At 43.0% G+C, this 21,983-nt stretch overlaps 2 protein-coding genes across 6 annotated transcripts in view; one reads left to right on the top strand and one right to left on the bottom strand.

Moving 5' to 3' along the window:
- Positions 1–3,440: 3,440 nt before the first annotated feature.
- TRMT10A (tRNA methyltransferase 10A) lies at positions 3,441–14,166 on the bottom strand. 3 transcript variants are annotated; one of them, XM_053940576.1, is made up of 8 exons: positions 14,131–14,166; positions 12,778–13,081; positions 11,627–11,789; positions 11,127–11,198; positions 10,633–10,707; positions 9,569–9,718; positions 8,901–9,006; positions 3,441–7,589 (listed from the first exon to the last, which is right to left on the bottom strand). In XM_053940576.1, exons 2-8 carry the CDS (start codon positions 13,050–13,052, stop codon positions 7,423–7,425), a joined length of 1,008 nt encoding a protein of 335 aa, XP_053796551.1. In that variant the 5' UTR covers positions 13,053–13,081; positions 14,131–14,166; the 3' UTR covers positions 3,441–7,422. The 3 variants fall into 3 exon arrangements, with proteins under 3 accessions (XP_053796551.1, XP_053796549.1, XP_053796548.1); XM_053940574.1 differs by lacking the exon at positions 14,131–14,166 and adding an exon at positions 13,759–14,098; XM_053940573.1 differs by lacking the exon at positions 14,131–14,166 and adding an exon at positions 13,662–14,098.
- An 89-nt stretch (positions 14,167–14,255) lies between these two features.
- The window catches only part of MTTP (microsomal triglyceride transfer protein), a 30,798-nt gene continuing 23,070 nt past the window's right edge, over positions 14,256–21,983 (top strand). The window contains exons 1-3 of one of the 3 annotated variants that reach the window (XM_053940981.1): positions 14,256–14,481; positions 15,216–15,465; positions 17,693–18,215. In XM_053940981.1, coding sequence (XP_053796956.1) covers positions 18,155–18,215 — 61 coding nt within the window. In that variant the 5' untranslated portion in view covers positions 14,256–14,481; positions 15,216–15,465; positions 17,693–18,154. Of the gene's footprint in view, positions 14,482–15,215; positions 15,466–17,692; positions 18,216–20,609; positions 20,631–21,983 lie in introns of those variants that run through there. The other 2 variants (XM_053940982.1, XM_053940983.1) reach the window with 2 other exon arrangements.

Raw genomic sequence — 21,983 nt, forward strand, 5'->3', positions numbered from 1 at the left:
GAATTCTTAGTTGTACAGTCTGGCTACTCATTAATCTGTTGGAATGGCTTTCACTTCACTGTGTCCAAGGACAATGTGCCAATCATGCTGATGGCAGAACAAAAATCAGTAAGTCAGAAGTGCTGCGACAGAATGTTTCTTACCACATGTTTGTTTTGTGAGTGCCTGACCTGTTGTTGCTGCCAATACCCACAAGCACAGCCCCCATCACTGCTCACATGCCCACACACTTGCCCTCTTCTGGCACTACACGTTGGTGCAAGTTGAACCTCTGTGCTGGTTTTGGCTGGTGCAGAGTTAGCTTTCTTCACTGTGGCTGGTTTGGGACTGGGTTTTGGATTTGTGCTGAACATAGGGCTGATAACATAGGGATATTTTTGTTATTGCTAAGCATGGTTTATAGAGCCAAGACCTTTTTTGTGTTTCATATGGCCACACTGGTGAGGAAATTGGGGGTGCATGGGTGGCTGGGAGGAGATACAGCCAGGACAGGTGACCCAAACTGACCAAAGGGCTGTACCAGACCACATGACATCATGCTCAGTATATAAAGTGGGGGAAGAAGGAGGAAGGTGTGGACATTTAGAGTGATGGCATTTGTCTTCCCAAGTTACCATTACACATGATGGAGCCCTGCTCCTGTTAATGTATTTATAGAAACAATTTTAATTGTCTTTAATGGCCGTTACCAGATTAAGTTCTAGTTGGGCTTTAGCCCTTCTAATTTTCTCCCTGCAAAAACTCATAACATCCTTGTAGTCCTCCTGAGCTCACAGCCTTTTCTTCCAATGGCCATAAACTCTCCTTTTTTGTTCCGAGTTCTGGCCAAAGCTCTCCAGTCCTCTTAGGAGGTACGACCTAGTGATTTGTACTTCCTAAAATAACTTGTATCAGAATGAAGTATTTCTAGTCCACTCTGTTCCTTGATGTTTATCTTTCTCCTTTCCTCCCTTCTTTTGTACTTGATCATTTTAGAGGTCTTTTCCAACCATTCCCATCCCTTTTCCTTATTGGTTTATTTCTCATATCCTTTTATGTTTCCTTTCCCCTCAAAACTTTCCTCCTATCTTTAGCTATATGCATATCAAGGCCATGACTTTTTTTTCCTCCAACTGAGAATACCGGATCCTGTCTGCAGCCTGTGCAGGGATAGGTGTCATGGTCTTAGGCAAAAAGTGACAAGAAAAGAGACTGCACAGGTTTCCAGTGAAGCAGGAGCAGGCTTGCATAACCATGTTGCAGAAGTTGATTTATTTGCATTGCTCTGCCCGATTCTTAAAGATAAATGAGGGTGAGGCTCTAGCTCAGGGCATACAGTGGCCCTGGCATGCAGGGAAACCACAGTGCTACTCCTTTACAACTTGCTTGCACAGGCCCTCGGCTGAACCCTTTGCCAGAAAATACTTAGCTGATCCCCAGACCTCTCCACTTTTAGGGTTATTCACTATGAAGAGAATTTTTCTCTGTTTATTTGCATGTTGTACAATTAAAATCTCATCTTTCAGGTGACCAGTGACATGACCCAAGGGGATGGCATGAAGTTGCGTCAGGGGAGGTTTAAGTTGAATATTAGGAAAAGGTTTTTCATGTAAAGGGTGGTTGGGCACTTGAACAGGCTCCCCAAGGCAGTAGTCACAGCACCAGACTGACAGAATTCAAGAAGGGTTTGAACAATGCTATCAGGCACAGAGTGTGACTCTTAGGGCTGCCCTGTGCAGGGCCAGGAGCTGGTCTTTGATGCAGGTCTCTTCCAACTCAGGATAGCCTGTAAGTCTATGGAAATATGATGCATAATTCCTTTATTTTTTTATCTCACTTTATCCAACTGAACATGATTATATCCCCTCTCCAGTGATTTATTAACTTCAGCAGATTCCAGTGAAATGTGTGTAAGAGGCTGAAGACAAAACATACTGGAGGTGTTCATGGCTAGTGAGCCTGCACACATGAGTTAGAAGCAGTGGGCAAAGGCCTGTTCTTGCAACTCCAGGTTATCTTCACTTGGGGACGGTAACTTGGGCCAATGTTATGAAACATTGATCATGCTCAGCAGATTGCAGCCATAGCTACAGTTTCTGACTACAAGGCACCTGTAGGGGAAAGTGGTTCTTTACTGCCACTTCACAGCCTGCTTCCCACTCCTTACTCCTGCCAGGGCTGAGCAACCTTGCATTGCTTGCTTGCCTGAAGCAGTGCGTGATGTTGACTCCAGGTAAAGAGAGCTAGTGCTTTCTGAAACAGCTTTCTTTTAATGTAAAATTAGTTATGCACGGAACCTGGCTCTATTTAACAGTAAACTACTTTAACTACAGCTCAAGTGACCTAACTCTTTAGAGGAAAAAAAAAAAGCTTTTAATGGCAGTTATGCATCACAGATTTTACTGACAACTATACATTCTGTCCTACAAATAATAAAATGCATACTAGCTTTAGCTAAAACTTTAGCATTTTTAAAAATAGGTTGCTTCTTCCTCATCTACCATGTTGATATTTAAGCTTACCAAGGTACCTTTCTTTCTTTCAGACAGTGAACTTAGCTGTTAAGAAAAATAAACCTTCTGGAGGGTGTTTAAATTGAAAATCCAGCATTTCTTCCTACTGTATGATAGCAATTTCCAAGTTACCCTCTTATGAGTCACTTCTGAAGAACATGGTAACACAAAAGCTCTGGGACACACATGTTAGGAAAAAAAGAGCAACATTTCTGAAGTCTCACCCTACACAGTATAGAAGCTGTGACTGCTCCAACCCCTTCTTATTTTTCCACCTGCACATTTAAGGATGTCCAAAAGATTAGGTATACAAAATACAAAACCCTGCAAGTGCTCATTGTTATTGAAGCACAGAGATTGAGCAGAACTAGCTGGCAGGGCAGGTTATAGGTTATACCCTTCAAAAAGTTTAGGGATCGTATCTGAAGATTATACAAATGTGCATGACACAGCAATGGAGCTGAATTAAGCACATATAGGATGACATCAAGTTTTGTGAGAACATGAACAAAGACATCCAGAAATAACACACAGGAAATAAATCAAACACACACAGGAAATAAATCAACTGCTCACAGGACAATGCCTTATTCATTTTAGTAAACTGAAGAAATGCTAAAGGTGAAAGATGCAAATTAGCTTGTGGGTTTAGAGCAAGTATTAGAAGAATTTGAAGGGGAAAATAATATCCAAGGAGAGTACTCAATCAAGCATGAACACCTCTTTTTTAAATAATGCCTTGTCTTCCTTTTAGGTCTCATCACAGCCAAACAAGGCAAACAAGAAATTAAAAAGCACATCTTACATTACTGGAAGTAAAAATGCAGCAAAAGGGAATGAATAGGAATCAAACATTTGATTATTTGGCTTTAGGATTGTCAGTAGTAGATGCTGTTGTTCCAACTAACAAAGCCACCTTCTTGGAAGAGAGACAATTAAGGTACGCAATTCAAAGATGGGTCAAAGTTTATTCAGCTTTAGATTTGGAAGTCACACTGAAGTCTATCTCTGCTTTTCAAAATAACTTATGGTAAGAAGAATGTGTACATACTGATAGCTTATTTTAAAACCCTCCTGCAGAATAAATGGATACCTTACAATAATATGAACCTGTGATCTTCAGTGTGATCTACAGCACAGCCTGAGCAATAGAAAGCTCTGTTTAAATCAAAGAAACACTGGACTCTTCAAACTCCCCTGACCTTATCCTCAAACTCTAAGGATTTAGGAATGCCACATCCTGCTCTCCTGTGGCAGTCACATTGCCCCAAGACTGCCCTGAGTGCATGTGCCTTGTCATGCACACAGGATTTTGGAATAACCATCAGTGTGGATCCCCTTGGACAGCTACACCCCTGTGCAGCATGCCAGTGTGTTGTCAACTTTGTGACCAAAACCCTCTGAGATGGGGCAGTTCAGAGAGGATCTTGTATATTCAGATGCTCTTCTGCAGAGTCATGTCTAGAATCAAACACTACTGCTCCATAAGCAAACATAGGGTCATATATTATGACATGGGACCTGTGGAAGCCAAAGCAAAGACAAATTGACCTGAATCCAGGAAATGGACAAGAAGGGGGCAAGTACAGTAACCTGTAGCAGTACAGTGTTTGGGAAATTGTCACAACATGGATGCACATAAACACTGCTGAGGTTCCTGACTTCAGAAATCTGAACCAAGGGGATTGTGGGTCAGTGGGAAGGGAACAAAACAACAGGATTACTTATGGCACCTTGCTGTGACCTCCCCACTGCATGCAACTAAAAGAAAGTTTGCACATTTCAGTCAGAAAGTTTGACTTTCTGCCATATCCCCTTCCTATTTTCTTTTCTTTCTTTTCAGGTTCCTTGAGCCATGCCTTCTTTATTGCCTTTTTAATACTTTACGCTACACAGGTTTAAAGATCTCTGGATGTATTCTGCTGCCCAGCATTGCTGAGCAATAGTTCTGGCAGTACCTGAAACTTTACAAAGCTTAGTGATGAAAGTCAGAGCTTTCCTAAGCTCAGCAATGACGTCTGGTGGTGAAACACAGGGATCCTGTTCTTCTAGAGCTTCTGTGCAGATTGTCTTTTTAATGTTCTCTCCTTCAACATCGCGGCCCGGGAACAAATCACATTAGAGGTCTCTAAGTCTTGGTTAGACAAGCATGTCAGAGCTGATCTTCCCTGAGGAAGGGGTGAAGCAGAAAACTTCCCAGTGTGTTTTCCTACAGCTTCATTAACTTCATACAGCTAAAGCTGGTTCAAAGAAAGGTCTTTCTGTAAGAAGTGCCCTAAAGCACTGCATGTAAATATTTATTTCTGTTACCAGAAACAAATTCCTTGTCTTATTATAAAACAGTACAGTGATTTATTTCGGCTTCCAGTGTAATGCATTAGTGGGCCATGCCTGAAACATGCAAGTAACCATCTTGACAATACTGAGAACAGCCAGGTTTGTAGCTTGAAAATGAAGAATAAATGTGCTTTCTTAAGTAGCATGCCACAAACTAGAACACCAGAGTGCCAAACAGGGCTGTAACTTGTATACAATTTGTAAATCTAAAATGAAAAACAATTAAAATCCTCATCCTCACAGTGAAGAATTTCTTCCTAATATCTAACCTAAACCCACCCTCTGTCAGTTAAAAACCACTCCCCCTTGTCCTATCACTACCTGTCCCTGTGAGAACTCCCTCTACAACTTTCCTGTAGGCCCCCTTCAGGTACTGGAAGGCGCTGTAAGGTCTCCCCAGAGCCTTCTCTTCTCCATGCTGAACAGCCCCAGCTCCCCCAGCCTGTCTGCAGGAGAGGTGCTCCAGCACTGTGAGCATCTTCATGGCCTCCTCTGCACTTGCTCAAACACAGGTCCATGGGCTTCATGTGTCGTGAGCCCCAGCTCTGGCCACAGCAGTCCAGGTGGGGTCTCATCAGAACAGAGCAGGAGGATCACCTCCCTTGAGCTGCTGGCCACACTTCTTATGATGGGGGACAGGAAGACCCCATTGTGTGGGTGAGATAAACAATGTGGATGTACAGGCAGCAGCCACTGAGCTGTTGTGACACAGGGCAGCTGGCATGAGCAGCCTCTGAATAGCAACACACCCCAGACCGTGTTTTCCTTCTATTTCACCATAGACAGGTATGATTTAAATAGCTGGATTTAAAAACACCGGTATGTGTGTGGGTGTGTGTATCTAACTTCACTGGTAAAGTTGTAAGGCTGTGTTTTGAGTTGTACAACAGTTCTGTAAGATGCTTTGGAACCCTTTCAGCATGTCTCTAAAAGTCCCCAGTTTGTCTGAGCCATCTGCTCCTACACTCTCAAGCCTGAGTCAATGAGGCACATGTATGAAATAGTCTTAAGGAAACCTTGGACAGACTGAGGAGTCTTAGATCAGGTTTAGTAGGTGCTACTTGCATTAATATGAGGTTCTCTCAGCTGTAAAGGTGTAATTCCTTGCAATTTTACACATTTCAGTTAGAGAATTAGTGTAATACATGCTGGATACACTTATGCTGCCTTTTTTTGTTACAGAAATAAAACCAGCAATGTTTTTGTGAAAAGGCTGATCTAGTTTTGGCAACAAAGCAATCTAAGTTTTGTAAAGCCTAAGAAAAGCCCTGTGGAAGTTTAGCAACAAACCACAATCCATCCTTTTGACAGAAGAAATTTTTCTATTGGCCTTTTAGAAAGTGTAGAGAGAAGTGCACTAAGCGTTTAAGTCATTACCAGTTGGGTGCCAAGCCTTTACATACCATAGGGACCCACAGGGATCCCACTTGCAGTCTCCATTTGAAAGCAGTAACAATGAAAAGGAGAAAAATGGGCACAAGGCAAATCATACTTGAATCAGCCCTCTGACTGCAGCTCAGCAGAGAGGAACACTTAGGATGCCATGACCTCATGCTCTTCAGGCATGAGAAACCTGTGTGAGAGCTGCACTTATTCAGGCACTGCAGCTACCTGGCTACTTCCTTGAGAAGGGATAGGCAGGCTCACAGGGCTGCAGCAAAGCCTCACTTCCAAGATGTCCACTACTTTGTCACAGCACTGAAGTCAGCTGATGAATCAGAACATCCAGCCAAGACTAAGATTGTGACTTTTTTTTTTTAAAGGAAAAATATTTGATAGACAATACAATACATACAGGATCCTGTGGTTACACAGTAATACTGAATCTGAGTGACCTGTAAGGAAGAGTTCCTCTCTCCTGGTGTTCTGAGGCTGTGTGATAAATTTTGCTGAGAACATGAAGAAATAATCAAAAGTGATTGAGTCACTTCAGTGTGCACCATGTGCCCATCAAGGCACATGATTTGCACCTGTGCTAACACCCATTGTTAAGCTCAAGTATAAAGCACTGGCTTAACCCCACATTCATACTTCACCTACTGACCCCAGCTAACTAAACACAATATATAAATCAGGTGGTTCAGTTGCTTGTGATTGTCTGTTGAGATGCTTAGGAAAATCAGAATTTTTGTTTTGAGTGCTCATGCACACTTTGCAGCAGGCACTAGTGGTACAGGTTTTGGAACCAAAGGAACACTTGTCATTCATTGCTTTTAAAAAAAACTTTTGAACAGAAATGAAGACAAGAATGTATACATTAAAATATTAACTACTAATGCTCTTGGCATTTACAACCAACACGGTATGTATAAAAAATAATATTTAAAAACTTAACAGCTTCCCTGGGAAAAAAGCAATGCTGCATTTTCCTTTTTTTTTCCTCTTTTTAAAAAGCTATTATATTGATGTTTCAGGGTAAAAACCTGAATTTAACTTAACCCTTCATGCACAGAAACAGCTCTGGGACTACTGAGCACAGAGACAATTCAGCATTACAAGGGCTGCGGATGGTCTTTGAAGTAAAACTACTTCATGGCCCAGTTTTATTCAACGAACTGCATGTCTCATGTTTCCCACCATCCAGTTCTGAAGCCTAGTTGCTGTCCGAGTCATTGTCTTCATCTTCTTTTCCAGACAGAGCATGTTTGGATGAATCATTGGCTTCTCCCAAAGGAACAGCCCCTTTCCTCTGTGGCAGGACACTGAAAAAGGCCTCCTTCCAGTCTCTCTTCTCCAGGTATGCAAGGATGATCTCAAATACTGCAACATCAGAAAAGCCCATCAGCTCTTTTACAGGGAGGTAAGTGAATTCCTGATAGCAACACACCCCCAAATCCATCCATTTACAGAGGTTTATGTGCATTCTCTTGTAGCATCTTCAGAGCAGAACTGATGAAATGCAGGCATGAGCAGACACTGCAACTCTGCTACTATTGCAGCCTGAAACCAAGCACACCCTGAGTCTCCAGCTGCATGACAGTATTTCTCTCAGGGACTGAGACAAATACTTCCATCTCACCAGTGCCTTCTGTACAGGCACCAGTGCTTTCTCATGTTTGACAGGAATCCTGCTGTGGATGCACTTTAACAAAGATTTTGACCCCTCCTATAATTAGCTCTAATTAGCTCTTCCTTTCTATATAAAACAACAGTGAAACATCCAATTTTAGAAACATATAACATCTTACAAGTACATAGGGTTTGGTAATTTTTAAGTCCCATGCCATACTATATTCTCCTCCACACTTAAATAATCTTTATTATTATGCAAATGCCAGCCTCATTAATATGGCACTTTCAGAAAATAAAGTTACCATTGAGCAATGTGTTACATAAAAAAATAGACTTGAAATAAAACAAGGTAAGATAAGCTAAAGAATGTGCAGTGGGGCACAATAAAGACTTTGACACCATGTCAAAAATTTCCCTGAAGGTCTGAGTAGGCTCCATTTTGCATGTATTTTTGTTTAATGACACTGAAAGACAATCTAATAATAAAGCCGAAAGTTTAAAAGGAGCAGGATTCAAGGCTTGGTTAAGCAATTGAATACTTCAGTCAGAACCAGGGAAATGCAGTTATGAAAGTTCAGTAGTTGGAGTACTGCTGACACCAACTGAGGAAAGTCTACAGTACTGAGGCAGTTACTGCTGAACAAAGCTGTTGAAATGTTGAAAGAGGTGAAAACATCACAAACATTCATTCTCCCTTGGCATAAAATGTGTACCTTACAAAAAAATACAATGTCAGATAGTTTCCAACATTTTACTCACTTATACATTAAACCTGGAAACAAGATCAGGATAGTAAGAAAGCCATAAGTAATCCTCAGACAAGCCAACAGGATACAATGTTCACTTCTAAATGGCTAAGACACCATCATTTACATTTAACCATATCTATAATATTTAAAGGTCAGGGCAATTAGTGTAGTCTGAAGGCAACTAAATTCAAGAAATATCAACATAATAAAACAAGGTTTAGGCATCTGCACTACAGTGCAGAGGGTTCAAACTGTAACTATTACAGGTATATTCTAAAATAATGTAATTATTTTATGATTTAGAACTTACCATGATTGACAGCTAACACTTTCCGACTGTTCATTTTGACAAAGTTTCCAAGTGGCAGGTGTGCATGACCAATTCCCTGCTCTACAGCTTTTCTGTAAGTAATTCCCTGGGGAAAAGATACCAAAACAAGTGGATTTGAGAATTACTGTTTCAGATCAGCCCATACAGATTTACTACAAGTATCATTTTCTGGCAAGAGTTTTGCCTGTGCTGCCATGATGTTGCTTTAGAAGTTGGTTACAAAAAGAAACTTAACCTGATTGGACAGCACCTTCCTCAAGGGCTATTACTCTGGAAAACTCACTACTTTCTATACATCTCACACTGTGACCTGTGGTCAAAAGGATTGTAAATGAAACCTGTTCATGCAGCTGCAGCTCTAGAACCATCAGCTGTTGCCTGTTTTAAAGGTAAGCTTATGGTAAAGTACAAAGTTATTCAGGTTGTAGTCACTTGGTGTTTTTTCAGAGGAAGAGTAAAGGATAAGAAAACTCTGGAACACAAGCCACTGCTGCCACCACAAGTGTTGTTCACATTTCTTCAACATTTTTTGAGTTCTTCTTTGAAGAAGAGTTCTCATTATTAATTATGTTAGTTTACACATGAACAATAATGTCAAATATAAGGTGCCAAAAAAAAAGCTGCAAAGAAACAGACCCACAGTTTACCTTGTGGTGATTGTGATCCACCAGTCCTCCAATCACATAGGCTTTCTTCTCATCAAGCTCTCTGAGAACGTCTGGGGAATCTGAGGTAAGATATACTAGGTCTTCTTTCTTTATTAGCTCACTATAGTGCTCTGATCTAATTTGGATATCCTCAAAAAAAGATAGTTAAAAGAAGTTACATTCAACTGATGAATTGCTGACCAAGCTTTACAGACCCAAGATGGGACTAGCAAAATAAATCCAACAGTATGTGGTCATTCCACATTCCTCCTTCACGTTCAAATACGTAGCACAGTGCAGATTAATTTTTCTGTGTAAGCAATCCAGTCCCTAGAGCACTGATTTGTAAAATAAAATCCTTAAGTTCTTGTGATTCCCTTCAAACGTTGCCATATTTCTCCTATGAAGCAATTAAAAAAAAGTGAACCCAGAAGCCAACGCTTAGTTAACATTAATTGTTCAGTAAGATAAGTTTATGCTAAGCTCTCGTGAAGCAGCTATTGCACAAGAACTGCTGGAAACAGGACTGCTTTTATTTGTTCTAAGTGCTCTTCCTTTGGAGTTGTTGGAATAGGGGCTTAACAGGGAGTCACAAGGAAAACCAACATGAGCTTGACCGTAAGAGAAGCTACTTCTCTCCAGAACACTTCAGTGCTGAGAGGCAACGTGATGAAAGTGAAAGTGCACACCAAAGAATCACATCCCAACTGGCAAGTCTTATTTTAGACATGGATAAAAGAGCACTGTCAAGACAAACAACTGATGGAACTGCATAAATCAAGGAGTCCTGCTTAGTCTATCAAGAATGTTCAATGAAAATAAGTGAAAATGGATCTGTGTGTAGTTTTTCAAGCAAAATTCAAATCTAGATTCAAGAAAATCAGTCTTTGGCTTATTTAAGTTAAATCAATTAAAAGGACAAAAGCTACACTTTTTCAAAGATGCTATTGCTCACATGTATTAAAAAAATCCATGTGGAAAAAAATAATGTTCTTCACAACTAAAAATATAGTTAACAACTACAGTCAAGACTTAACTTTTTACAGAAATACTCAATTATTCACCTTCCAATTCACCCATCCTTTGTCATTTTCGTTCATGTTGGTCTTCAACTGTCCCCCATGGCTGGTCAAGTAAAACTTCAAACAGAACAAACAAGAGGTACAAAATAGAAACATCAATTTGCCACAATCTGTTTCCTCTCTTTCCACCCTTAACAGTTAGCTAAAACTCTTAATATTTTTTGGATGGAAGTGGGATTAGGACCATATTCATATAGTTAGGGATATGTTTAAATTCAGACTTATACTGACTTTTTAAAAATCTGCCACAGCTAAAAGCAAGAGTATCAACAGCCTCTTACTGGCACAGCTGGATCTGGCACTTTTCATCTGCATGCACATACTGTTCCACATACAGGGGTATCCTTATTAACATGTGGGTGTTACAATAGAAATAATTTTCTTATTAAAGAGGCAGCTTAAATATTTTCTTTTCCTACTACAGTTCTCATGTTTGGTACTTGGCAACAGTCGGTGTTCAGTTTGTTCAAACATACCTGCACAGGATGAAATGCCTTGCGGTTTTCTGCGTAACATCTCTGAATCTGCTTGTGAAGCTTCTTCACATCCTGTACACAACACAGTTTGTTTTTATTTAGTCCTTCATACAGACCATCACGAAATGCTTTATTATGAGCCAGTCAGAAGCTGAAGAGAGAAAAATGAAGCTTTTAACTGGCAAAAGTGACTACTCAGAGAGTCTGGGCATCAGATCCTGAGAGAAAAAACACCCACAGTGAGGGGATTATGCTGACAAGGAGACACACACATCTTCAACACAGGTGTACTTAGACATCTCTATGCATGTGCTTGGTTTACATTATTCTAGGAAAAAAAAATCACAAGGATTTAATTAACATACAAAATTAATCTGAGAAATCAAACAGGTTTATCACTGTCACAACACTTGGTCTGTAACCCATGGGAAAATCCTCAGAACATACAGTCTATATTGAAGAAAATTAAATATACCTAGTTAATCTGAAGTTCCTTTTACCTTTAACACCATCAGGTCATCAAAGCTGCAGTCCACAATGAGGCGAAGCGTGCTAGGAACAACTTCCCTGCGCATGCACTTTCTGTCATTCCCCTCACTACTGGAATCCAATTTTGACTGACGTTCTAGTTTTCTCTTCTGGCGTTTTTCTTTTCGTTTCTGCCTAAGTAAACAAACAAACCAATCCTCAAAAAGTGCTGCCAGCTCTGCTGAGGTACTGTGTTAAGCAAACAAATGCAGACTTCTAGGACCAAAGTGGTTTTCCTGTGACTGTGATAGTTTAAACGCGGCCTGTTGCCTGCATTTGTGCCACACTGAGACCAGCACAAAACACTCCCCCACCTTTGTGAAGTTCTGTAAATACCTACAAAGGCAGACATCTGACACAAATGTAATTAACTCAATACTGGGAGTCTAACGGATTTAAGGGTGCTCTGAGTCAAGTCTCATAACAGAACTAACCAAAAAGTGATAAGTTTACACATGAACAGCAATCACAGTATCAGAATGAGGAAGGCAATTTACATCGTGTTTCACTGAACAGTTTCTCAAAAGGCTTCTGAAGAAATTGTTCCATCCTCCAATCCTCCTGACAGGAGCAGGCAGTTGGAAGATCAAATTTCAGAGACAGCAACAACCGCTGTCTTGGGAAGGAGCACCCGGCAGTCAGTGCGATAAGAATAAATCACCATCAGTGCATTTGCAGATACACTTTCTCTCAACACAACAAAACAGAAGCTCTGTGTAAGTCAGTGTAACTTGTAGCACAGCACTTCACCTCTCAAATACAGCTGCTTTTATTCAGTGTCTTTGTAAGATTCTCAAGTCTGCCAGCATCAGGAAAAGAGGAACAAGGCCACATGTTCTGTCTCCCTTCTGACAAATGAACAACATGCACGTTTGAATCCCTCCTGACATCCTCTTGAAGCTGAGGAACAATTCTAGTATGAGGAGGGGATGCTTACCTCTACAGCCTCTTCAAGTGCAGACGAAGTAGCCTGGGGCTACTGCTTTAAACCTGGTGTGGGAGAAAACTGGTTCAACTGCCTTGATTTGATGAAGCAATTTACAAGTACATACTGCTGACACGTCGTTATTATTAGCACTAAATATTACATGGGAACCATGGGAAGCTGCTTTGCAAATCATACCTCCGTAGATCTTTCTGTTCTTCCCACTGCTTCTGCTTCAACAGCTTCTTCCTTTGCCTCTTGGACATGGACTCAAGGCATTCTTCCTTGCCTGAGCCCGCCTCCAGTCTCTCTAGTGGATTGTCATTTGACTTTGCCTTTCCTTCCACATCAGGAACTTCAGGGAACGGGGTATTTTCCATTGGCACCTCTGGACTGTCCGTGTGTGTTTCAGACGACATTAGCTTTTGGCTGTGTTTTCTGATTTGTTTCTCAGCACATACCGGATATTTCATTAAAAACAAGTCTTCTGCTCACCAGTTCTCTAGGAAACAAAGTGATATAAGTGTCATTAACAAGATGCTCAACTAGAACAAACACCACTCGATACCTACTATATGCCTGAGTAAAGAATAAGAGAAGGCCTTTTTTGTTTGTTTAAAGACTCTGCAAATAGTAACAGAGAACATTCTAGAAAGATTATAACCTATATTCCGAGAGTCTAAAATTCTGCCTGCTAGATCTGCAGGTAGGGAATAGTTTCTAATTAAAAACTTTGCGAAAGAACAACAGCATAAAATTAGGGAATCACACTGAATCAAATGTAATAGGAAAAAAAAGCATTACCAGTACGTGTACACAAACACAAAAAATTGAAGACATATACTGCAATATAACTACAGCAGCATGTTAGAGAAATGCCATTTTAAAGGGACTAAAGCCATTTGGGAAAAAAAAAAAAAAGTGTGAACGAGCTGTACTCCTTCAAAATTAATCTTTATTTCTACTGAAAACAGAAGACACTGGATAGTAACAGACACCAACCACTGTCAGTAGACAAACACAACAAGTAAAAGGATGAACAATTGTTATTCAGCAAAGCACTCTCGGTTCAAATCAATTACAATTGTAACAACTGCTTTCCAATGGCAAGCACGATTTTTCCGCACTAGCAGCTCCTCTGTGCCCGACACCCCCACAATTCCCCAAGGATAACTTCACCGGAGAACACTGCATCTCCAACAGGCAGGAAACAACAACGCCCTGGCTTCCTGCAGTGGCAGCAGAGACAGGAAACACACAGGACACCAGACAACCAGCGGAGGTTTTGCTGGCACATCCCGATTTCCCTGTCTGAGGGCGTTCACACACCGAGCCCTGCGCGCACACCTGCGTGCGCGTACTTAGGCGCACAGACACATAGATATACACACGCAAGCACACGTGTATCTATACACGGACACGCCATAAGCCCCTCATGGCTGCAGAGGGCCGTGTCCCTCCCCGCCGGCCGGGCCGGGCGCGGCGCGGGGCCGCGCTGAGGGCCCCGGGGGCCGCCATGTTCCCCCCCGCCCCCGAGGGGCCGCAACGTACCCGCGAGCCGGCCCGCGCGCCCGCCGCGGGAAGGGGCGGAGCCGCGCGCGCGCAGGCGGGCGGGGGAGCAGCGCGGTGGTCACGTGGGGCCGCCAGGCAGGGCGCCCCCCAGCGGCGGGCGGTGTCAGGGCGCGCGCCGCCCGTCACCCCCAGCCGTGGCTCTGGGGGCTCCGTGGGGATAAAGGGCAGCGAAAAGGAAGAGAAAAGCTTATTTTTATCTGATGGTTTGATGGCACCGCTGAGTTCACGCAGGGGCCAGCGAAGTATTTTTAGCTGTGGCATTCCTCAGGGCAGATTTGTAGCTGCAGAAGTCCCCGGCAGTGCCGTGCTCCCTCCGCCCCCGCAAGAGAGGTACGGCCCTTCGTGCTTCCTATTTTTAAAGGCCACCGACAATTAGCTTTTTAAACTCCGGTGTCAATGCCCAGCGAAGGGCTGCGTTCTTTCGCCGCCAAATAACTTCATGAAGGAATGCTGCCCTATTAGAGGAGTCGGTTCTGGAGACTGGGATTATATTCTATAGGAACAATGTATTTGGGGCAGCCTGAGTATGTAGATGTCTGTTTGCCCCTGGTTAACGAGGCACACAAAGTTAGCAAACACACGAGCGTGTGCTACCATAGTCCCCTTTTCGTGTGCATCAGTGTTTATCTCAGGTTTCATTGGTGCCAGATATACACACTCGTACAGTTTTAGTGCTGGTTTCAGGTTCGCTACAGCTGTGTTGCACTCACAAAACTGTGTGGTGTCACTATAGTGAGACACTGACCTTTCAACTGCTGTTGGAATTTAATATTTGCTGTAGCATTTGATCTAATTTGTGATTCCTATTCAGTGCATTACTTTAAAAATAGCTAGATCTGCATTTGCTGGGGTCTATTTAAAACCTCACTCACGTTACTATTAATATCTAGCTTGACACGCCAGCATCCTAGAAGCCCAAACGCTCCAGTCTCCCTGTGGAGAATCCTTTGGTGTTTTCTGGTCACTGAAAGGCAGCAGATGAGTTACTGATAGAAGCCCTTTTTTAAAAAAAAGCAAAAGACATCTGATAAAGACTTGTAATACGCAGATGTGTTTTTTCCTAGAATGAAGAAACTGCTTACGCAGTTTGTTTTTCTCACAGTGCCCTCTGCAAAGCGTCAGTATTGCTCATCCAGCCCCCTGTGTCCTCAGACACCAACAGAGCGTAATGCAATGTATTCTGAAGTCTGCCAAGTGGTGACAAAGTGAAATGAAGAACTGAGCAGTTGCAAATATTGAGAAAGAGCTGTCTGTCTAAATTTCATTATTTTTATGGGGCCTTAACGTGACTTTTTCAAGATGCTGATCCCAATGGTGAGTCACCCTCCCCGCCCAGCATCAGAATGAACTAAATATTCCACAGCTTAAAGCTGCAGCTCAAGAGGCAGACTATGGAGAAGAAAAAAGATACTCAGGGGAGGCTCAGGTCTGGACAATGACATTACTCCCTGTGGGCTGGGTCTGACTGCAGCACTCTTGAGGAAGGCTTAGGGTGCAAACTGGCTTTGGCCAGTGGCTTGGATGGGCATCTCTGACCCCCTGCCCCCTGTGGTAGAAACAGGGGGTTTTATTCACCCAAAACCTGGGAGCTGGGGCACACGGGCAGCAGCTGAAGGGCAAGGATGCACTTGGGTACTTTGGTGCTCACACCTGAAGGTTTGAGTTGAAAAGCAAGATCTTTGTGCTGTTGCTTGAGAAGAGAAGGCAGAAAGAAACATTTTGTTGACCTCAGAACATGGGAGGAAATCTCATTAGTTTTATTAGGCTGTATAAAGATATGAGCCCTACAGTTTGGACTCTGGAAAATGTGCAGCAGCAGGAATACTTTGACCCCAGTCCGTATGCCAGCATGGCGTGAAGCATCCATGAGGGGCTGATCCCACAACCTGTACGTGGTGTGGACTTTGGTGGGCACAGCACCGTTTTCACTGGTGTAATCTGACTGAAAGGAAGTCACTGCTGATTAACTCTGGCCATAACTGAGGTGAGGCTCAGGCATCCTGTTTCTAGGATGTCTGAAGAGCACCCCAGCTCTCTGTTATAGGTATGCCTATGGGTGTATAAATGTGTGTGCACGTGGACATGTATGTACAAAATTTCTCTACGTGGCCGTTACATCCTTAGCTCTGTAACTGGCACAGCTACAGTGGTGTCCAAAGAGAGATGTGGATTTACATCGGCAGGGAATCTGGCCAGGGATATTCTAACAGAGGCCTTTTTAAAAAAATATTTTATTTGGAAGAAGTAAATTTCTTGTGTCTCAAGAGCACAGAAAGAGGACAATTGCTCTTCTTCAGATTTCACACCAACATCACCTCCCCCTTCTGAGTAAAATGTCAATGCTGCTTTTCTAAAGCAGGATCCATATCTCTGGTCTTTCTCTAGATGGAGTTGGTTTTGCACCAAGATAGTGTCCTTATTTTTTCCAAAACAGCACAGAAAGCCTGGCAAGCTCCTTGTTTACTAAATGCAGCAAAAGGAGTCCTCTGCCTCAGCCCATTGATTTCAGAAGCATGTCACAACCTATGCTGAGAAAGCAGCATTACCAACCACAAATGGGGAAGAAACAATAGCAGACCCCTGGGATTTCCTAATCTTCCTCCCATGTGTGCACACATACAAACAAAATACAGGAAGAGGTCCAGGGGGAACTTCCACAAGGTGCAGATGAGCGTGGGGGAGAAGCAGTGGCATGGACCTGTTGTTTCCCACTGCTGGGCAATGATTGACATTCACAGTGTTCACTCGACTTCTCTTTTACCACAAAAAAAAAAAAAACAGAAGAGGCATTTATACCACTCAAGGTGAAGGCTGTTCTCACTTTACCATCCCTTGCAGAGGATGTGGCCCTCTGGGAGCATCTAATTGCAGCCTGGGATGGCACTTGCTGGGTTGGGGTGTTTGTAGATCGCAGTCACATGAAAGCAACCCGTGGAATTGAAGTGGAAGACTGTGTTGATGGCTCACTTGTCTGTTTCCTTTACTGGCAGGAGTAGATCCTTCCTCCTCACAGAGCTGGGAAGGCTTTGTGTGCTGGGGGAGAGGCATGCAGCCTTGCAGGCTGTGTGCCAGGGCATGCCAAGAAACATGGAGGGTTGGCCTGCTGCCCCACCGACACCTGAGGGACAGCTGAAGGACATCCTTTAACCAGCCCTGTGGCTGTGAGGTTGGTGTGAGAGGGCCTGGGATTTACTGTCAGAGGAAAAGGGAAGCATGTGGGTTAGTCAGCCAGGGCCTTTTCAAGGGAGGTGGTGAAGTAAGCACAAGAAAAGGGGAAAGGACTTGGTTTTCCCTGCTCCCAGACCTTGCCAAGCAGGTACCCTTCACAGAGATGGGACAAAATATCTTGTTTTATCTCATCTTTCAGGCTCTAACCTCTGCCACTGCAATGATGTAAGATGGGGGCTGGGGATGCTGAAAGAAAGAACATTGACTTAGCATGGTACAATGTATCAGGCACTGACATCACATCTGAATCTGTAATGAAGTAGGATCAGTTTTTGGGATGGCACTGATAAATCCTATGTACTTCTGCTTCCAGGAAGACCCTTAAAAAACCTCTGCTTCTGCAGTTGCTCAGAGATGATGACAGATGATGCAAGACAGTGGGAACAGTGGTCAGGACCTGGCCCCTGGTAGCAACAGACCCAATCACCCTTTCATTTAGAGAGAAGAGTGGTGGCAGGGTCTCCTGGTTCTTCTAGCACTGGAGATGGGCTCTGCTGCTCAGAAATGGGTCTGTGTGGGCACAGTATTCAAAAATGAAAGCCAAGGTGATTGATAAAATGGGGTAGAAACTGCCAGTTACCTTAGTTCTTAATAATTAACTGGAAGTCCTTTAATGAACTTAGTACCTGAGTGTGGAATTTGGAATCTGACCCTTACTATATCTAGATAAACAGTGTGGCCGAGCTTGTGGCTCTCTCTGCAAGCTCCACTCTCAGCTCACTTCTTGGAGGTTCTCACACTTCATGCTGCAGTCAGGAGCTCGGCAGAGTCCAGCATGATTCTTCTTACCGTGCTGTTCCTTTGCATCATTTCCACCTACTCAGCCTCTGTTAAAGGTAGGTCTGTACCGGGCTTGGTTCAGCTTCTGCCTCAGCAGAGGCAAAACTAGTGTGTGTATGCAGATCTCTGTTTTGCCTCAAAAATTATCAGCTTTACTCAGACATGTTTGAGTAATACAAGATGCATTTAGTAGCTAGGTTTAAGTGCTTGCGGTATTCCTCTCAGCAGAGGTGATGGAGGAGATGATGTTTTCAAGTGCACAGGGCCAGTGGTGTGACCAGGAGATCAGAGATCTTGAACTTGCTTAATCAGGACATAATGTGGGGGCACTGACTTCAAAGGGACTTTTCACACACTCAGAAGTTAAACACATGGAGTGCTCTGTGGAGCAGAGCCAGAAAGTGCTCTGGGCTGTCCAGGTTTCAGCTTCTGAGCAGTTGACTCAGCTACCACTGAAGTCAGTAAGAAGCATTTGTTAATGTGAAATTAACATTCTCATGTTAATTTCATGAGAACATTGCTCTGTAGTAAGTCTTGAAAATCTGGATGTCTGCAGAAACCCTGTGAGCAGAGCTTTACTCAGGTGTCCTGACAAAGTCAAGGGTATGAAATCTTGGGAGACTGTCTGCTTCAGTAGTGCCAATGTATGAAGCAAGGAAAGGTGTCTATAGTAGTGACTCTTCATGTACAACTTCACATTAAATTTAGAGGAACAGCAACCTTATAACATAAGCTGAGTTTTTAGTTTAATGAGGATGTCTTCATCATGAGGGGAAGCAGGGGGGCACGCCATCCTTGGTTAAGATGTTAAAAAGTTTGTAGAGATGCTTTCATGGGTGCAACCTCCTGCATTCTGCAGGGAATCCAGGACACTGTGTAAAGCACAGAGCAGCAGCCTTCCTTCTTCCCTGCCTCTATACACCCTCAGGACAGGAGTTATAAAGGAGAGAAGTTTGCAAGCAGTGCCTTTACCTGTGAGTTTATTTAATGAGACTGCCACATTCAGTTTATGGCTAGGTACCAATATGCCACATTTCTGGTGTCTGATCTTCCCAGCTTCCCCTTAATATCAATTAAGCAAAGCTTCTTGATGTGAAGTAATATTTGCTTGTCACATTCCCCAGGATACTGAGCAAGCATTTTCTCTTTAATTAGTCATCCCTTCAGCTCTGCCAGATTTCCTGTCTCTCTTGTGCAGAGAGATTGAGAGCTAAATTACTGGCCCAAAGGCCACTTAGGGCCTCAGTGTGAGAGCTGGGATTAGGATTAGTGTTTTACCTTTTCATCAGGCCGTGCTGCCTTTTGGAAATATTGAAACATTATTCTGTTCAATTCAGGTAGGTCAGCACACGTAAAACTTTCCGACTGCAGTTCCACTTGAAAAATGTTTTCAAACAAGCGGATGGGGTTTGCTTTTTAAAGCTATCTGGTGTCAGAGATAGTGGCAAATATGATTTATGAAGGTAGAGCTAGCAAGTAGTTAGAGACACGCATGCTGTGCATGCCATATGTATTAATAAAAGGCACAGGACTTGACAGCTGTCTCTACTCATGCAGTGTAACCTTCTGTATAATACAGTATCATGATTTAATTATAGACTTGGCATGTTACCCTTAATGACAGACACTTAACATTACTAGTCAAACTATGTGTTATGCACTCCACCTTGGAAGCAGCACTTCTGACCCCCAGAGAGCTTGGCTGGGCTGATGGCAGTCTGTGTGTCCGTCTCTCCTCCCTTCTCAGGCGGTGGGGCACTTGCCATCAGCTGAAATGTCAATGGCTGCACAGGCAGCAAGGATTCCAGTGCTGTGCTGAATACAAAGGAAGGAGCTTCTAAAAGGGTGACTTTTTATTGAGAAAAGTTTCTATCAGAAAGGTGTTGCAATATTCCTTTTAAAAAGTACTGGTGTTTTCTTCATGGAAGTTGGCATGAAAATTTAGTTGTGTTGTTTTGAGAACTGGTTCTGGTCAGTGACCCTGTGCCTCTGTCTGTCATCTGTCAAGATCTCCCTTGCCTCTCAGCCTGACCACAATATTCAGTTGTCTCTCTTGGGTTCCCCATTTCCACAGGGATAAGTGCTAACTCTTTGGGACTGCTTTCAATGCTGCCTCATCCCTGCTGCTTCTCTTATCATGATCCACTCTCGGCCTAACCTTTCCCAGTCTGGCAACTAAAGGTGTCTTCTGCCCTGGCTCCTGCAGTGTTTTCTATGTGTGAATTGGTGACAGCTTTCAAAACCTCATGTTCTTCTAGCTCCCAGGTATACTTTGCAATTATTTGTTTCTTCCATGACACTTGCAAGAAGCTGCTTCATCATTTGCTCATCTGTCTCCTTTAGGATCAGCTTTAGGAACAGCTCTATTGTATGTGGGGACAAGCAAATGCTAACAGGGATGAGGAGGGAAGGAACTCTTACAAAAGAAGAATAAAACCATGTATGTGTTCAGCTGTGGGGAAAGGAAGAGGGTAGGTGAAAGGTGCTTCTAACTGAGAATAGTTAACCACAACATGCACCTTAACTACATAACCACAACATGCACCTTAACTAATAAGCGACTTGTCTCTGGGCACCCCGATAATTTCTCTTGGATGTGCTGTTCCCCTACTTTTTTCCTTTAGATGGGACTGTGTTTAGAATGCACCTAGTGGGTGGTATTCCTAAAATCTCAGCCAATAATAAGTCCTTTGCACTGCAGTTTCTGCTGCTAATTAAGGACATTTTGAACTAGGAAGCAACTGGCTCCAAGGGACTGCAGGGAACCTTGGGTGTCCCTGAAAGGCATAGCCACCTCTGAGCAGGCACTGAGCACCCTCTGCTCTCAAGGGTAAGGTAGCTTCAAAGGAGGGAATTAGGGAAGGAAATTGGCTAGGAAATTCACAGTAAACCTCCAGGAAGGGTTGCATGCCTCTTGGTGACTTTGTTTTGAAACAGACACACAAGATATACAAAAGCAGCCAAGCCCCATTGTGCCAACATGAAACCTTCAACCTCCCTGGGAAACGATCAATAGTTACAGCTTTGGCCTCTCATGTGAACAGGCTGAGCCCACTGGGATCACCAGACTTGCTGCACCACATCCCCAGCTGGCGTAAAGTCTATTTAGTTCTGTAACTTTGCCAGCTTACACAACTTGCAGATTAAACTTGCTGGAGTGTCCATCTTGTTCAGGGAAAGGTTCTTTGAAGCTGACCTTAATCCACTGCCATGGTATCTGAGTGAACAGGGGGATGATGTGAGCAAAGTCTTAATGAAGCAGGGGTCTTGGACTCTTTAAGAACTGCAGAATGTATCCATCCAGCCAGGATGGAACTACCCCGTGCACCCACCTAAATGGGCTTTAAAATATTAAAGTGAAATAAGACTGATTTTCCTTTCTATCAATGCAGTGATTTGAAATTTATTTAAGTGAGTCAGATGAAACAGAAGGATATAACATAAATCAGGATAGCCTGATGAATCTCTGCAGGGGACTTTGAAGACACTGATTCCATTACAGCATGCTTAAAAATTTTTCTGAGATGTTGTGAGAAATTTTTCTTCTTTCCCCTGCCCTTCCCTGCACTTGTCATAAGACTGAAATGCATCTCCCTGAGGACAGCACTTTGTGTTTCTTAGATTAACTCTGTTGTGAACTTGTTTCTGCTCTGTACCTCCTGAACTCCATGAAGAAATTGCCAGTGCATTCAGTGGTGCAGCATTTGGGTGTGTGAGGCTGGTGCTGTGCTGCTTACAGATAGCACCTAAGGTCACTCTGTGTGTGTTTGCTTTGAGGATGTTAAGAGCACTTAATGTACAGCCAGCTTATTTTCCCTTCTCTT

The sequence above is a fragment of the Vidua chalybeata genome, chromosome 4, assembly GCF_026979565.1.
Source record: "Vidua chalybeata isolate OUT-0048 chromosome 4, bVidCha1 merged haplotype, whole genome shotgun sequence".
In the NCBI taxonomy this organism is placed as follows: domain Eukaryota; kingdom Metazoa; phylum Chordata; class Aves; order Passeriformes; family Viduidae; genus Vidua; species Vidua chalybeata.

Coding starts and splice junctions, on each gene's coding strand:
- TRMT10A (XM_053940576.1), bottom strand. CDS start 13,052: ATGAAATATCCGGTATGTGCTGAGAAACAAATCAGAAAACACAGCCAA. Junction 11,790..12,777: donor GAACAGAAAGATCTACGGAG/GTATGATTTGCA, acceptor TTGTTTACTTAG/GCAGAAACGAAAAGAAAAAC. Junction 11,199..11,626: donor ATGACCTGATGGTGTTAAAG/GTAAAAGGAACT, acceptor TGTTGTGTACAG/GATGTGAAGAAGCTTCACAA.